We start from the raw sequence: 17,699 nt of genomic DNA on the forward strand, positions 1-17,699 counted from the left end.
GTTAGTACCAAAGGTACAGGATTGCAGCTAGTGGTTTCTGACCAGTCAGGCAGCCGGCTGAAGGGATGTCCCCATATGGCAGACCCAGACCGGCGAACGATGACAGCTCCAGGAAGTCCTCATCATCCAGCAGGAGGCGCAGCCGATCCCTGACCAGCACCTTCCTGTTCCTCTGGGTGTGTCTGGTCATGGCATTTTCTCCTCCCCCTTTCATTACCTTTTCACGCAACTCCATGTACCTTACAGACAGAGAGAGGGAGATAGTGAATGACATGCATTTATAGATTCATTTCAGTAACTGGCGAGAGAGGAGCCTACTTCTTATGGCAGGAGTTGCTGTTTCGGAGGTTAGCTTCATACACATGTCGGTGGATGGGCTGGAGGGGCTGCTCCAGCACCGGGAAGGCACTGCGTAGAGTTCTCCTCCTCCTGGCTGCAGAGCTCATACAGCGGACTGAACGCTGCCAATCCTGCTTAGCCTCCCTGCACCACAGGAATAATAATAATTCACAGGCATGGTCCACTGTCAGTAAGAGGTTTGTAAGCCATGAGATACAGGTAAAAGCTTTGGAAAATGTCCAGTAGGTGGATCTTGATCTTCACTAGGAACCTTCAAGCTGAAGTGAAACAGACTGCGTATGGATCCAAGAACAGACAATGTACTCACCTGTGAAGTCTCTCCTCTCCTGCGTTTGTCCATGATGGTGACTGGGTGTAAGGAGACGTGAAGGCAGGAGACGCGAAGGCAGGACACACTCTCACTGTGCTACAAACACTCCTCGGAAATGAAAACAGAGAGAGAGAGAGAGAGAGAGCAAAGAACACAACTGAACACGTGCATCTGCAATCGCTCACCAGTTAACTGTTAATCTATATGCACAATAAACTCTTTCACATTTAGGACTCCACATATAGACACAGATCCAAATGACTTTCATTTGATAGGGTTTTTATTACTTCGTGCAGGATGAAATGACTGTACAATGTATTGAATAACTAGTATAATACAACAGGCCTGCAATAAAACCCACCTTCATGAGGGCTTTAATGTTCAGTTTGACTCTAAACCTTCTTTAAAGTGCTGCAGATTTAACTTTATGGCCATTCTGGAGGCTGCTGAGACCTCAATGACACACATAACGCGTTTTAGTGAATAGAAAAGTCCACTTTAACCCCTCGAACTAACAGTCTTTGTTATTGGCGTATTCATTTACATTTCTGACTTTGACAAGCATACACTGCACAAAAACAACAGAAATGTGTGCCAAAGGTCACCAAGACATACAATGTGTCTACTGCAAATAGACAGATAAATGCATGCAGTCATTATAAATAAAAGAGGAGTGAGTGGTCGGGTCTTACCTCGACATGCAGCGGTACATGTCTGTGTGTGTTTGTAATAGCAGTGACACTGTTGGCTCAAAGTTTGCACCAAAAAACAAATAATAGTAAGCTGTGCATGAGAAATCTTCCTCTTCGACTTCCTGTTCATTGGCTGATATTCGCACTACCGCCAACCACTGGGCTGGTGTGGAACTGCAGATTTAACAATAAACTTAAACAGACAAAATAAATACAATTAATCACATTATAAACAAGTTTGTCCACCTGTTTGTATGGAAGTATAAAATTAGTAGCATCCGAGAGTTTTATTATATTACTATACGTGTGATTTCTCCTTTATTAATTAGTTGTTCACCACCTGTTGGACAGAGAAACGCCGCCATCTGGTGGTTGTGTTTGGTAACTGCAGCCTGCTCCCCGCCTCTTTATCGCGCTCTCTCATTGGCTGTCGATACTACGAGTCCCTGGAAGGTTCATACGCGTTAATACAGACAATTACAAGCGTGTGGCAGTATATAAGTGCGATTGTGTCATTTAAATCCCTTATTAGTTATCTTTTGCTTTACGTTTGAGTGGTTTCCCGCAGCGTGAATGTAGAAGTAAACTGTGTATGAGCTGTTTAGTAAATTACCGCTTCGCTTTTTCCTCCTCAGCTGGTCACTTAGCGGCTAGCATCAGTGACTGCTAGTTGGTAGCTATGGCTGCAGTTATTCTGAGTTTCCCAACTCTGCAGGGACTGAGGATATTCACACAGTGAGTATTACACGGCTGCTGTAATGTCTGAAAACATATCGACCCGCAAAACATTATGTCTCTTTTCTCTTTCGCCTTCTTTTTGCAAGTTTTGCAAGGCGACCAGTGTGAATGCTCCCTCGCGTCTGAGCTGAGCTGACAGATGTGTTAGTGTTGCTCTCATTGACACTTCTCATTGTAAAGTATCTGCTGGCACTGTTGAAGGCTGGCCTGGATTCAAATCACGTTTTTTCTCAACATCAAACGTGTTGAAACAATGTTTTTTTTTTCTTTCCCCCCCCCATCAGGCGAGCTCATGACTCAGATAAGAGCTGAGCAAGGTTAAATAAAGGTAGCAGTGTTGCTGACACACTGTTGTGAGAGTCGTGTTTTAAAAAGATGTTTAGGACTTCAGACAAACAACTTCTCTCAGTTAAGAAGTTTTATTTAGTAAATTGTATAATTAAAATAATACTTGTTGTTGGATTGAGAAGCCACAGTTTACTCAAAAGAGTCATGACCAAAGGTTACAGAGGGTTATGCTTGCATAATTAACATTGTGATTGGTGGGACTATAATGATGGGAGACCACCGTGGTTTTAGACTTGGTGCATCCTTGTTGGTGCTCAGACTGGTCCCAGTCTCTTGGCACACGACCCAACCAATTCCGAGAGACAGCGCCCTAAAAGAGAATAAATAACTCCACCAAATAATATTATTTATGAAACTAGAGCGACGGTCAGAGCTTTGGAGATAACCCATTCTTTGTAGCTTTATAAAATGCAGGCTTTCACATCTACGTGTATTAAAATGTATTGAAATGACTAATCCCTAACATGAGTGTGCCTGTGCCGCTTCACTTTCAGCTCACTTATTTAGTTTTGCTTTCTAGTTACGATATATATATTTAAGCAATCAGCCACGGGTCCATTTCACAACCATGTAGACATTTGAATGGTACTGAACTTGCTGCCCTCTCCTCTCTCCTCAGAAAATTGTCATGGACCAAAAGAGGCGTGAGGCTTGTTTCAGGAGGTGAGTGAAGGAAATGTAATGTTCTAAGCAACCGTAATTACATTTGCTGTATACATTTGTTAGAGGTTGTCTTTTATAGCTGAGTTAGGTCACGTTTTCTGTTGCAGTGCAAGAGATGTTTAACCTTTTGAGCCAGGCTCATTAAAACATACATACATACAAGTGTTATGGTGAAAATACACTTAAATGCCTCAACTAACTCTTATTTATCAATTTATTAAAAAAAAATAAAGTTTAGTCTATAAAATGTGAAATGAGAAAGAAATAATGGCAAATCCATGTTGCCTGTTTTGTCCAGTCAGCATTTTCAAAACTCCAAAATATTTATTCTTCAATTATATAAAACAAACCAAAGCAACACATTTCACATTTCAAAAGCTGGAAACAGAAAATGTTTCTGTTTTTCAGCTTGATAAATAACTTAAACTACAGAACAGAAGTTGTAAAGAAGTCAATTCCAACTTTTTTGTCATTTTGATTTAATTAATTAGTGAGAAGACATCTGTGACTTTGATGACTATTGTGTAGTTTTAAGAAAAGTGTTTTCTTGTGTGTGTCTTCTCCTCCAGGGGTTGGAAGGATAGAGAAGGTGCTGATTGCCAATCGCGGAGAGATTGCGTGTCGTGTGATGCGCACAGCCAAGAAGATGGGCGTCCGCTCTGTGGCTGTGTACAGTGACGCAGACAAACACTCCATGCACGTGGCCATGGTGAGATGCTGCATCGCTCCGTCTTGCAAAGCCCTGCGTCCTTTTAGCATTTGTTGTCATTTACTTCTCGGTCTTTGCTCTCTGCTCTTCTACTTCTTCTGCAGCTGCTTTAACAAACACAACCAGACAGCGTGTTGCTAAAGAGGTGCCCATTAATGTTCATTTAGAAACAGTGTGTTCTTGCTCTGGTTCCCGTCTAGGCAGATGAAGCCTACCACATTGGCCCTCCGCCCTCCCAGCAGAGTTACCTCTCTATGGAGAAAGTTTTGGAAGTGGCCAAGAAGTCTGGATCACATGTAAGTAATCTTCTGCTTGTTGTGAACAGTTTTGGAAAGAGAATTAATGCTGTTACTTCCCTTTAGTCCTTCTTGAAGGATCTGACTGTAGATTACGATGTTTAGGTGTTTTTAAAGGTGGGGTAAGCATTACTTTCTGTGTGGTTGTTTGGACTACATCGTGGTAGATGTCATGGTACTTTGAAATTGAATTAAATGTGATGTTTTATTTAAAAAAAAGAGTTGTTTGTGTGTGCAGGCGGTCCACCCTGGCTATGGCTTCCTGTCAGAAAACACAGAGTTTGCGGAGGCGTGTAAACAGGAAGGCATCATCTTCATTGGGCCACCTTCCTCTGCCATCCGAGACATGGGCATTAAAAGGTAACACACAAACAATATGCATTTATATTCCCTCTCCGGTTGTCTCTGATTATTATCACATCAAATAATTGTTTTATGTTTTTTGGTATCTAATTCAAAATGTTATTGAAAATGTATGTATTGCAGAAAGGAGTTGAATAAAACAAATAAATACGATTGACTAATACTGATATTATCTCCTTTTTCAGCACATCCAAACACATCATGTCAGCAGCTGGGGTGCCAATCATTGGTGGTTACCATGGAGAGGACCAATCAGATGAGAGGCTGCAATCAGAGGCTGCCAAGATAGGATACCCTGTGATGATTAAGGCAGTCCGTGGGGGAGGAGGGAAGGTGAGAAGATGTGAAAAAGCACAAATAACCTTGATGTAACTTCAGGAAATATAACATAACCTTGTGTGTACATGTTTGTTTGTGTGTGTTTAGGGGATGCGTATTGCACGGTCAGACTCAGACTTCTTGGAGCAGTTGGAGTCTGCCAGACGAGAAGCCAGAAAATCCTTCAACGATGACGTCATGTTGGTTGAGAAGTTTGTAGAAGATCCCAGGTAATATTCATTTATTCATACCGCTAGTTCTACCATCCTGTTACGTTTACTAATGTTCACATAAGAAGATTAATTTGTCCTTTCATTCTTGCCTGTCGGCCTCCTGTAGACACGTGGAGGTTCAGGTGTTCGGGGACATGCACGGTAACGCTGTCTATTTGTTTGAGAGAGACTGCAGCGTCCAAAGGAGACATCAGAAGATCATAGAGGAAGCACCAGGGGTGAGTGAGTCGAGCCACTTTTCTGGAATAATCCTCCAGGCCTTTGTGTCTTACTGTATTTTCAGTGTGCATTCTGTGTGTGTCTTTCAGCCTGGTATTAGTGCTGAGGTTCGGAGGAAACTTGGAGAGGCAGCAGTCAAAGCAGCCAAGGCTGTCAACTACGTCGGGGCAGGTGAGGCACACAAACCCAAACACCGAAACACATCTCACCACAGGGCTTCAGACCCAGAACACACGGTATGTTGACATCTCATTGTCTTCCTGCGTAGGTACGGTGGAGTTTATAATGGACGCCCAGCATAACTTTTACTTCATGGAGATGAACACCAGGCTGCAGGTGGAACATCCTGTGTCTGAGATGATCACTGGAACGGACCTGGTGGAGTGGCAGCTCCGGGTGAGAGAGGAGGGAGGGAGGGAGAAAAAGGAAAACAGAGGGAGGAAATGCTGACTGCTAGTTGAAAACATTACCTTTTGTCAACAAAAGTCACACTGATCACTCTTAATCTCCTCCAGGTGGCAGCAGGAGAGCGCCTGCCTCTCCTCCAGGATGACATCGTTTTAAGGGGACACTCTTTTGAGGCTCGAATCTACGCCGAGGACCCGAACAACGACTTCCTTCCAGGGGCGGGGCCTCTACTGCATCTCTCCACCCCTCCACCAGACCAACACACACGCATAGAGACTGGAGTCAGGGATGGTAGGGAGTCTAGATCTAACTCTGGTTGTGTTCACATGTGTAGTTTTCCACAGCAGATAATGTAACTGATGGTTTCCCAGAGCGGCTCAGAAAGCAGTATTCACAACTCTCCTGCTACTATAGCTAACATCACAACAACATATCTTGGCAAACTAGAAAGTAAGTTGAATATCTGTGGGCAAGTCATTTAATGTTACCTGACACACAGCTGGACAAAGAGGAGATATTCGCTTGATTAGAATCGCATCACCTAGAATTGCCTACCCCACATTAAGTGTCCAGTATTCTACCTTCTGTCATTGCGTTATATATATATATATATATATATATTATTTTTATTTTTTTTCAGGGGACGAGGTGTCTGCACATTATGACCCGATGATCGCCAAGCTCGTGGTGTGGGGAGAAGACCGATCCGCTGCCTTAAAGAAGCTGCGGTACTGCTTACGACAGTACAACGTAAGACACACAGTCAAACGCCGTCATGTTGTCAAGCAACTGAACCGAAAGTCCCTACGTGTAGCATTTGATTTAGATTATACAGTACGTTTAGAAATGCCTGTAATTCATCCTCTCTGTCCTCAGATCGTGGGACTGAACACTAACATTGACTTTTTGCTGAGTCTTTCCGGCCACCCGGAGTTTGAGGCTGGAAACGTGACCACCAGCTTCATCCCTCAGCACTACGCTGACCTCTTCCCAACTCCGGGAACTCCTTCTGGGGAAACGATCTGCCAGGCGGCCCTGGGCCTGGTGCTGCAGGAGAGGAAGCACACACAGGAGTTCACACAGACCTCCACCGGTGAGAGGGTACCAGCACAAACGATTCATAGCACATACGACATGAAAAAGCAACGGTTTACTAACTGTACGTGGTTGTGTGTGGTTTCAGACCCGTTCTCCCCCTTTGGCTCCAGCAGCGGCTGGAGGAGCAACATTCAGTTTAATAGAAACATGACGCTACAGCTGGGAGACAAAAGTAAGTAACAGACAGCTGGTGAGTCTTTACTGCCCCCTAGTGTATAGGAAGGGAGGGGAGATGAGGCATGAGGGATAAAGGTAGAAAATAGTGAGCCAGATTTTGAGATAGGATGGACTGCACTTTCAAATGTAAAATAATACATCCCACCTACAGACCAAAGCCAAAATATTCAATGTACAAAATCTAAACTAAGAATAGCAGCAAATCTCAGCAAATCTTAATTTTTGACACTAGTTTCAGCAAATACTAGTAAGTTTACCTCAATAAATGACTTAAATAGTTAATCTATTACCATTGTTGTGTTTTAATTTTCTTTCGATGGACTGGATCAAGATTCTGCATCAAAATTTTTTCTGTCATTCTGACATGACAATCATTTGAAACTCTAGATTTTAAGTAAGCAACAGAGACTAACAGGTGTTCAACAAAACCTTGTGATCTGGCTACCTCCCAACAACAGTTATCAGTCTGGATTCAGTTATTTTCTCCATCCCATTTTTTGACAATGAAAGTAGACCAAATAACAGACACCTCTGTATAGTGCAATACATCCTCCAAAATTATTTTAAAGTTAAATTGAAAACTCCTTAATAAAAACAGAACATTATAACTGTGAAGTGATGATTCATTGCAAGATAGTTGTATTACACTGCATTGGTTTTAGCTAGGTGTACTACTATATTAATGTTAATAATGCTTTAGAGTTATAGAATGACAGATTACAGTTAAATCATGAAGAAGAAGAAGAAATGGCATTGTGTTAGTTTTAATAAGCAGATCAGTACAGTTAGGGATGACTCATAAATTAATCTGATTTATTTAATGACTGTTTGAATAATTAAGATTAGAGCTGCTCCGGTCGGTGACAGTTTGTTAATGAACTCATATTCATTATTCATTGTTTCTATTTAAAATGTCACTGCGAGGCCAAAAATAAATCCCCCGGTCGCTGCTGTGTCGCTGTGACGATACTGCCTCTGCATTAAGTTACTGCATTGTCGCCTCTTGTTTGCTTCAGTCCTCCTGTCAAGCCTGTTCGGACATTCAGAACAACAAAACATTTCGTCTCTTGTGTTTGTGTCTGTAGAAGTTGATGTGGTCGCCGTGTACAACAGCGATGGAAGCTACACAATGCAGGTGAGCTGAAATACGTCCTGCAGCCATAATCATTCATCACTGTTTTCATTTGTCGTTTTTTTTCTTGCACAAATAAGGACAAAGAAATTCCCTTAAACTTGAAAATGAATTGCTGGCCCAACTCAGTCAACTCAAGGTCCCTGTACTGGCTCTTTCTGGAGCTTTCACCCACATATCACAGCTTTTATTTGGCCAACTGAATACTGAGCTAAAGTTTCTGAAAAGTAACACTATTAGCAGTTAAAGGTGAATCTGTAGTAGTGGGTCTGCCTTCACACTTATCATAAATGTTTTCCCTCGTTCAGATTGGCGAGGAGGTGTACCATGTGACTGGAGAGGTGGAGATGGAAAGTGGAGCGACATTCCTGCACTGTTCCGTCAATGGTGTGAAGTCTCGTCCCAAACTGGTTATCCTGGACAATACAGTGCACCTGTTCTCCACGGTACGTTCCTCCCACTACTGCTGACAATAGAAATAAGTGGAATGTAAATTTAAATGCTTAGATGTAAAATTCAAATCTGTGTATTCAGTTTAGTATCACATAAGACAAAACAGTAGGCACGTGTTTAGAAAGCTGGAACCAGAGAATATTTGGCGCTTCTGCTTTTTTCTTAAACCCAAACATTGTAAGTTTTAGTTAGGTGGGCTTATGTAAGTGTGTTAGCTTCTCCTGTTTACAGTTGATTTACTGCGACTTCATTTAAAATAAGATTTTGTAGAAGCTGTAAATCCACTTTCCTCAGTGAATTTAACGAGAACTACTCTTCAGCTGTCACTGCAGAAACTCTCTATTTCCTGTCTCTGGCAGCTGTCATTTTTTAAGACAAGTGACTGGGGGGGACAAGCGCCCGGCATCTAACATGAGGGGGAATTAAAGAGCGTCCAAAAACCTCAGCTGCCAGTTAACTGTCACTTCTGTTTCTGACATCTTTATATCCTTTCTACAGGAGGGAAGCTCCCAGCTGTCTGTTCCAGTGCCCAAGTATCTGGCTGGTGTGAGTGGCTCCGGGGCCCAGGGTGGAGCTGTGGCCCCCATGACTGGAACCATAGAGAAGGTGAGTTTGGTGTAATTGGCAAAGGAATCTGTTTATTTTTCTTCCAGCCAAACTAGTTGAAGCTACAGCCAGTGGGTGGTTAGCTTAGCATAGCATTAAGACTGGAATCAGAGGGAAACAGCTAGCCTGGCTCACCACAAAGCCTTTACATCCACCTATTGTACCAGCACTTTTAAAGCTAACAGCTCCAGCTTCATATTTAGTGCACAGACACAAGAGTGGTATCAAGCCTGTCATCAAACTTAGCAAGAAAACTAACAACAGTGTATTTACCCAGAGTCTTTAAACTAGTTTAACTTTATTAGTTTTTGTTTGGTTTTGTTAATTAGCTTTGATGCTCAGTGTTGTCATCTTATTTAATCACTGCTAAATTATAACAACGCAGCAAACACTGCAACAATACTTTAACGTCACACCATGCCTCCACTAACTCACTGCTGAAACTGTTGGTAAGTAGCTCTAGTATGAGCACTGTAATATAGGAAAGAAATGCAACTGTGTTCCTCCACCTGGTCTATTTTTATTTTTATTTAAGTGTATTATTATTTACATCTAAAATGAACCGGCAGCCAGTGTAATGAGACTGAGAGCAGACTGACCGCCATAGACGAAGAACTGGAAAGAATTTAAAGATGGTTTCACAAATTTAAAAAGAGAATTACAGCAATCCAGTTAAGTTAAAAAAAAGACATAATTCCTTCATTATCTTTGAGGTGCATTATGGGTAATCTGTATTGTGTTCAGGTGCTGGTGAAGGCCGGAGACAAAGTGGCTGTAGGAGACCCGCTGATGGTCATGATCGCCATGAAGATGGAGGTGAGCACCTCCTGCCGCCCGACACACATTCTCACCTTCGCTTATCGCAGGCGCGCTCTTTGTAACGCTGTCTGTTTTTGTATCCGCAGCACACCATCCGGGCGCCCAAGTCCGGTGTGATCAAGAAGGTTTTCTTCAGCGAGGGCTCGCAGGCCAATCGCCACGCTCCTCTGGTGGAACTGGAGGAGGAGGAGGAGGCGGGGGAAGGGGAGGGGAGCAGCCAGTAGACAGACTCAAACACACAACCACACAAATACACACTGACAGGTAGGAGAGAGCCGGAACTAGTTACTGTGACAACTGGAGAGAAAGCGAGCCAATAGGGACGAGGGTGGTGTCGAGCCAGCACATGATTGATATTTCTTAAAGTCAGGACCTGAATCATCAGTTGGGAGTGAGTTTGGTTCAGTCGGGAATGGATGAGACAAACTCTCACCCCGGGGACCCACAATGCATTTAGGGATGTCATAAGCGGTTACACTGACCTGAAATGTTACCTGGTTTGACAGCAGTGAAAAGGTTCATAGTGCGGATAAACACGGCAAAAATCTCTCATGTACAGTTGCCTTTTACACATCACAAGATTACCTTCATTTTGATCGTAGAACTTTTGTGTGTTTCTGTTTTTTCTTTCTTTGTTTATGTTTGCAGTAATCAGTGAATCTGAATCTTTTGGCTTTTTCCTCAGAGCTCCCCTCTGTACGGGTTTCTGTCAGTGGTGTTAGTATAAGAGTTGGTATTTTCTTCATCAGTACCCTTTCGCACTGACGAGATTGACACCCGCGTGTCAAACAGTGTACGCATATCTGACGCAGAAGATGAATAAATAATAATAAAGAAAGTAGGTGGGATGGCAAGTGAAAAATCAGACTAAATACTTGCAGAATTATGCCATAGCGGGCTATAGGAATAGTTACTGAGGGGATGGAAAACTTCACATTTACATGACCTTAAAATCAACTTGTAATGCTTTTTAGCTGGTTTGTTTTTGTGGAAAAAGGTCATGGAGTTATTGACCTAGTCAGTCCGATAAGAGCCATGTATGTGTGATAATGTGGATCCTTTTTGAGTTTAGAAAACTGTCCTACCACTTGTAAATATCATAAAAGCTCCCAGTATTTAATAATGTATTGTCTCAAAGCTTAAAGCGAGACAAAAATGGACACTTGGAAGCCGCACCGTGACTTTCAATGGACACAGTGGGCGTTAGAGAAAAGAGGCTGAACTTATTACTGCTGTGGGAATAGATTGTATTGGGGTTTGTTGATTTCCAGTTTTTCAAAATTTACATTGTGTCCTTCCAGACTGAAACCGCAGAGGTCGGCTGTAAGCCCGCTGTGGAGGACATCATAACGTTGCACTTAAGAGACAGGCCTTTAAATCTGGGCGGCAGAAAAACACTCCAGAATTAGTAAATGATTCCCAACTTTCACGACGGACTCGGCTTTGATTTTAAAATAACCCGTAAAGGATGAAATGTCGGTCAGGGGGGGCTTTAAACAGACGGTTTGTTTCTGTGTAAATCCGCCATCAGCACAACTGATTTAACTCGCAGACGACATGTGAAATTGACCCGTTTCTGCTGATCTCCTGCTTTCCTTACTAACTGGTGTGTTATGAGGCCTTGTAGACTAAAAGTAATAAACACCTGTGTTCATTTTGTAGATGTTTGACAGATGATTTGTTTGTGTTTTTTAAATGATATTGAACTGGTCAGATACTGCAATAAAAATAATTAAAAAAATATGCAAAGCCCCATGTCATACTTGATGAAGTTTGTTTTTTTTTTTTTTTTTTAAATGTTGTTTTGGCTGATTTAGACTTCTACTCAGATCTGTGTTGGTGTGTACATACTGTGACTGACTGACATCTCCACTCCTCCGCCTCAACGTGGAGGTCTAATCAGACTGAGTAACTGAAGTCCTTTCTCTTGTAAAACTGAGGAATACTGATTAAAAAACACTTCCAATACAGCATAAATCTTACCTTTGTGTCACTGGCATTAGTGTCTTTAAGTGTCAAATGGGCTTATTGTTGCCCCCTTGTGGCTGTTTGGGGCCCTCACAATAACAGGAGTAACTAAAGGAGTCTGATTGCAGAGGTGGTGGCACAGAAACACCCATGTAGATCATTGGTTTTCCATGAGACTGCCTTTTTATTTTTTTTATTTTCCCCAGTTACTTTACCGACTGCTGCGTTGTCCTATTTGTGTGCTTTTATATCAGTGGCTATGCAAACTGCCAGCTTGTGAGTCAAAATGAACTTTTTAATTGAACTTGCTACTCTGTAATTGAGCAGCCCTTCAGATCGTCATGTAAGAGTGAATCTGAGTTTTTTGCATTAATTGCTATCTGCCTGATAGTCTTAATTGTGTTCGCTCTCTCCTTCATTAACTACATGGAGAGTTCTCCCGAGCTGTTTATCAGTCGTGAGCCGCTCCGCTCTGCTGTCGTTCCCTCTTTGGTTCTGCTCAGTTAATGTCTGTTAATGTAACAGCGCATTCAAATGAAGTTCCACACCAAAGACCCATTTCTTAAAAATGTTTTTATTTCGTAAATAGAACCGCATCTTCATAAACATCAGCTATAAGACAGATTTACAGAGAGGAGGAGGGAGGACAGACAGACGGACACATCAACAGATACCAAACAGAAGAGTGATGATGGTGGTTTATTAATCGTCTGGTGCAGCACGATTTATCGATGAGATTAAAAATGATTTCCACAAACTGTTCAGCACTGACATGATCTGCAGTCTCGTGTCGCGCTGGCTGATGCTGAGTCACAGGACACTTCGCTGCAGAAAACTGATCGCTTGACATTTAAATTCCGACTCCTCTTTTTAGCTGATTTGATCAAGGAAACCTTAATTTGATTCGTGTCTGTAAACCGTGGCTGAGTTTTCCGAGAGCATCTCTGCACCGACGTCACCTGGTCTTCAGTTCAAAACTTCTGTTCCTGAAACTTCCTGGCAGTGCTAGATTTAGTTTGACCCTTAATAAAATTTCCCAATGACCATAAAAACTTAAATTTAATAGTTGAGGATCATTTCTGAAGACTAATATCACAGACAGTAGGTCTGGTCACTGCCAATGATATCATTTGTATGTATAAAGACTAAACGAAAGAGACAGATTATTAAGTTCCTCGAGCAACGGACACACATGGCTGTACCGCTAATGCTGCTCTTTACACATATTAAATTTATGGGCAATATTTCCAGAAGCAGGAATATCTGGCTTAAAACCACACCCGCAGACAGAATTTAACAGCCCTTGGCGTCTTTAATAAGGAATCCAATTAAACGTGGACGGGGGCTTTCTGATTGATGACATGATCATCATCTGTTAGTCGAGCCTTGATAAAATATTAAACTACCATTTATAAAAGTGATCCGGCTGAGCAATCTCCTGCTTCTGGAAGTACCAGAGGCCTCGTGTTTGAACCCCGCTGCTCTCATGATGAAGACTGGATGACGTCAGCGCTGTGACGCTTCGGAGAATTACGTCTTGGTTTATTTCACATCTGATATGATCTTAGAAAAATATAGCATCTGTTTTCTGCATGAACAGCAGTAAGGATATCGCTCGAGTGCCACTTGGGCCCCAATTATAATGAACTTTTTCTATATATATATATATATATAACAAAAAATCTGTACCTGGATATACAGTCTTGATAAAAATGCAATTACATAACTGCATTTACACGTATTCTGGTTGTCTGCTTTGGATGATAACAGAGACTGGATGGTGCCTTTGTTTCCACTCTCAGTAGAGGTAAATGGAGAGACCCAAAGTGTCCAAATGAGAAATATATAACCAAGAAATTGTCCTTTAGATTTTTAAAACTACTTCATCCTGCTTCTTTTCACAATAAGTGTTTTATTGCAGGTCATTTTTAGTTCATACCATTCATAATGCTGCTCTCGATCACCAACTCTGTCAATCATACATCACTATCATTTATTTGTACATCCCTGTAAATAGGACACACCTATTCATATCATAATGGTTTCATTTTGAACACTTTGGGTTTCCGTAGGTGAGCACAAGGGGGCATCAGAACTACTCTAACACTGTAGGTGTTTCTGCACATTGCTGCCTTATTTGCCTTTGGCCAGGGAGGACTCGTCTTCCCTCCTCTGCCATCTGCTCTGATATCATGTAATAACGCTGCAGGGTCACAGCTCTGATTCCCCTAAATCCCCCTGAACACAGAGTGTAATGCTTATCCCAGACAGGAGGAATGTCCAGTTTTAGGTTTTTAACTCCCTGCGTGAATATTGTACATTTGATCGTGGCTGACTCTGACACCTCCAGGGCTGGGGGATGATTCAATAAGTCAACTACTGACCTTCAGTGGAATTCACTCTGACATTAAGATGACGATTATCCTTTCACATAATTCTGATCAGCTTTGCATGTGGTTTTGCATGTTTGCTGTTTGTATGCATCAATATAGGAAACATTTAGTTGTCATAAGGCAGTACTGATCCTGTGAAAACAGCTGTATGCTATTTTGTACTTTTGTGCTCTGGAGGAGCTTTTCTAAGTTAACTCCGTTATCGCAACTTGCACTTGAGACTTGTGTGGAGTTGGACAGATGCTGGAGTTGCTCTGCCTCTGCTGCATCAAATTTGCCCTTTAAAGGGGTACTCTTGGATTTAGTATTGCATTTCCGTAAAGTTCCATAAAAAAAGAATGGTCAACATTAATGCAGCAGAGGCCAGGATTTCCTGAATTTAAGTGTCTCGTTTGAAGCTCCAAAAATACTGGACCCTCCAAAGTTTCAACTCTAACTCAAGAGGACATCAGGGTGGATTTCTGAGCTCCCTTCAGAGCCACAGAGGACATTATACAACTGTTTTCACAGGTTGGCTAGTGCTCTCTATGATAGCTAAACTGACATTTTATGTATAAAACTGGTGAACTGTTTAAACAGCATTATTTTTCCTAATGCAGGTACAGATTGCAAGTATCACAGGTGTATCCAGGTAGACATTTTAATAACATATATGAGCTCAAAAAAAGAACTGTTGGGTTTTTGGATGGAGTGATGTAACTGGAAGTTCCCAAGTGTCCTTTTAAATGTCCTGTAACAAACTAACATTCAGGTTTGCAGCTGACAGCTTCCCAGCTACGCTGTCACCTTTCAGGTCAAATAAAAATAGCTTCGATGGAGGTTCAACCTCCTGATTACATCTCTAAGATCAAGTAAAACATCCTGGGAAGTTGCTGCATTCAGGCCATGAACAGGACACGCACATATATATATATTGATATGTAAGAAAAGGCTCAACGAAAACACAGGAAACAAAAAAGTACTGCGATAATAAATAGACACTTTCATTGTAACCTGTATGAACAGAAAGGATATAACAGGCCCAATTATGCATCAAACGTGTACCTTATAGAAAATAGAATATTCAATGAACTGACTAACAAAAACATTATTGACCCTCTGATTTGGAGCTGCTGAGGAACACCTAACTGTCTCTGAACAGTTACTGTAGCGACACAAACATCCTATATTCTCTGTGTGAGCTGAGGCATGTACCGGTCATTGTTGTGTGGCTGTTGATGTCAAGTTTAAAACGGTTGTCTTGAAAGGTTCCTACATTACACTCAACTCAACTGAAGTCTGCTAAAAAAAAAAGAACCGTCGAGCTTTTCCTCAATTCATTTTTTCTTTTCTTTTTGGGACAAAGAGGAAGAAACCTTGACCTTTGACCTGCAGGCAGCATGTGGCCGCTGAGATCGCACAAGAGCTTACAACAAGGCTACCGTACTTCCTTCGACATGGCTGCCACACAAGAAACACACCAACACTTCCCCACACACACACACACACTTCATCAACATGTGGTAAGAACAACGTAACAGCAAAAACATGAGATGATTTCAATGGTGAGAAACAAGCAATGATTTGAGAAAAACAACAAAATGTGATTTCGATATGTGACTTGTGCAAACGCTCTGCTTTTCTTTTCATCGCTACTGAAGCTGAATTCTATTTATCTGATATCTATCTCTCTAAAGATAGAGACATTCTGCCGTCTGGGTCGATGTGCATCAGCCGCGGTTCGGAAAAGCATCTCACCATTAAAGCCAAATGGTACCATTATCCGATCCGATACTCGGGAAATATTTTTGAGCAAACCAAGAGGGATGATTGTACCTCCTGTCTGTTCGTACAGATGTTATAAAAACTTTTACCTTAAAAATATTCCCGGAGCATCGTGGCCTGAGACGCCTTTGTTAACCAGGCTGAATGAGAAAAGGCATTTAAGGGGAACACAGAAACAACAACAGGCTCAAACAGCTTCTATCTGCGGTACCTTCAATAATCTATCAATAATATAACCTCTTGAAAATATATGGCTTTTTAAACAGACCCCATCAGGCCTCCTTCAGGGCAAAAGCGCCGGGGGAGACAGAGGCCTGAACAGTCAGACGAGAAAGCAGCACGAACAATAATAGTCTTCTGAACAATATAAGCTTCTGTACAATCAGGCACAAAAATAAACACTTTATCTTTTAAACTCCAGTCTGAATCCTTTGGTCTTTGGTTCCACGGCAGAGATAAATCTCCTTGCAAAGTATCGTAGGTCTGCACTGTAGGGCCGAGGGAGACAAGTCTAGCAGTTAGGGCCAGCCAGGCTCTGAATGCTACAGGACTGAGAGTGGGATAGCTCTTTCCCCTTTCCATCTGAAAGAGAAACAAAGGTGTAGCGGTGGCCGACAGCTCAAAGAGGAAGTCTATGTAGCCATTTATGGAAGCAATATGAAGTTGGGAACCTCGGAGGTTTCCTCTAATGTAGTTTGCGCAGCTTCTGTCCTGATGCTACATGGATGATCCGGGAGGCTGGTGTCTACAAGCATGTCAGAGCCTGCTCTTTCACAGTCACAGTCCTTATGCTGCAATGCTGCGAGCGCGACTGATGCCTGACATTAGATAATATCGTAGCAAAAAGTCCAGATCATCAGGAATCTCCATTCTGTGTCTACAAATATGTAAGACTTTCTCTCATTTTGATGACCGTTGCAAGAAAAAGCTTAGCAACTGTACTTAAAGTGAATAATAAATAGCTGCATGAGAGTTCATGTACCTGGGCTGATCTCAAAGAGCTGACACATCTTAAAAAAGGTACAGAATTTACTATGGTGTTTTCCGATGCTTTTGCAGGACTTGCAGACCCCCTGTAAACAGCAGGAATCTGATGTTGCTGCTCAGATTATGAGCAGATCTTTCTGCAGGAGTAGCTCCGCAGATGTCGGCTTCGTGTCACGCTGACTTGCTCCACAATTCATGTTTTGTTTCCTTCCACGTTTCAGCTCCCATCTGACGTCCTTCTCAAGCTTTCTACTAAGAATGGATTCTCTCGGGGAAACAAACTGGTGAAGGATAAAGCAGCTTGCTGCACGGGGGGGCGAGTCCTTTGGTTTCACATAAAGCGACGGCTCCCGTCTGCGTCTGCATCTTTAAACTGAAGTAGGGGGTTATAAAATGGTGGCAGGAGGGGTGGGGGCGTGATTATGACTCATAGCAGAGCAGTAGCTCTCCCCAAACTCTTGTGTGTTACAGTCAGTGGCCCTGGGAGTCAGCAGTGGGTGGCCTCGATGGGCGACAGCGTCAGGATGGTGCGATCGTTGGAGTAGAAGTTCTCTGTGTCGCTCCAAGACCTGAAAACAGGCAGCAGTGACTAAGGGTTAGGAGACTGACGCAGTGAACGTGTGTGTATGTGTAATTGTGTGTGTG

General features: G+C 42.3%; 3 protein-coding genes across 4 annotated transcripts in view; 1 reads left to right on the forward strand and 2 right to left on the reverse strand.

Annotated features, from left to right (window-relative positions):
- Positions 1-1,492, reverse strand: part of si:ch211-198n5.11 (methylcrotonoyl-coenzyme A carboxylase 2) — a 5,658-nt gene extending 4,166 nt beyond the window's left edge. The window contains exons 1-4 of one of the 2 annotated variants that reach the window (XM_035652862.1): positions 1,363-1,492; positions 668-778; positions 319-483; positions 43-239 (exon numbers count right to left, since the gene is read on the reverse strand). In XM_035652862.1, coding sequence (XP_035508755.1) covers positions 43-239; positions 319-483; positions 668-778; positions 1,363-1,382 — 493 coding nt within the window. In that variant the 5' untranslated portion in view covers positions 1,383-1,492. The remainder of the gene's footprint in view (positions 1-42; positions 240-318; positions 484-667; positions 779-1,362) is intronic. The other variant, XM_035652863.1, reaches the window with a different exon arrangement.
- Positions 1,493-1,806: 314 nt separating this feature from the next.
- mccc1 (methylcrotonoyl-CoA carboxylase 1 (alpha)) lies at positions 1,807-11,683 on the forward strand. The gene is made up of 19 exons (XM_035652866.1): positions 1,807-2,097; positions 3,068-3,111; positions 3,681-3,820; positions 4,021-4,116; positions 4,355-4,476; positions 4,665-4,812; positions 4,906-5,027; positions 5,137-5,248; positions 5,339-5,420; positions 5,518-5,645; positions 5,765-5,948; positions 6,298-6,407; positions 6,534-6,750; positions 6,841-6,927; positions 8,018-8,067; positions 8,373-8,510; positions 9,016-9,123; positions 9,868-9,939; positions 10,029-11,683. The coding sequence occupies exons 1-19, from the start codon at positions 2,042-2,044 to the stop codon at positions 10,164-10,166; spliced, it is 2,154 nt and encodes a 717-aa protein (XP_035508759.1). The 5' UTR covers positions 1,807-2,041; the 3' UTR covers positions 10,167-11,683.
- Positions 11,684-12,468: 785 nt separating this feature from the next.
- Positions 12,469-17,699, reverse strand: part of atp11b (ATPase phospholipid transporting 11B (putative)) — a 54,172-nt gene continuing 48,941 nt past the window's right edge. Inside the window, exon 30 of the mRNA XM_035652864.1 lies at positions 12,469-17,623. Within this exon, the coding sequence (XP_035508757.1) occupies positions 17,542-17,623 (82 nt within the window). The 3' untranslated portion in view covers positions 12,469-17,541. The remainder of the gene's footprint in view (positions 17,624-17,699) is intronic.

This window comes from Morone saxatilis, unplaced genomic scaffold (genome assembly GCF_004916995.1).
Source record: "Morone saxatilis isolate NCDOM2014 unplaced genomic scaffold, NCSU_SB_2.0 Contig12, whole genome shotgun sequence".
NCBI classification, from domain to species: domain Eukaryota; kingdom Metazoa; phylum Chordata; class Actinopteri; family Moronidae; genus Morone; species Morone saxatilis.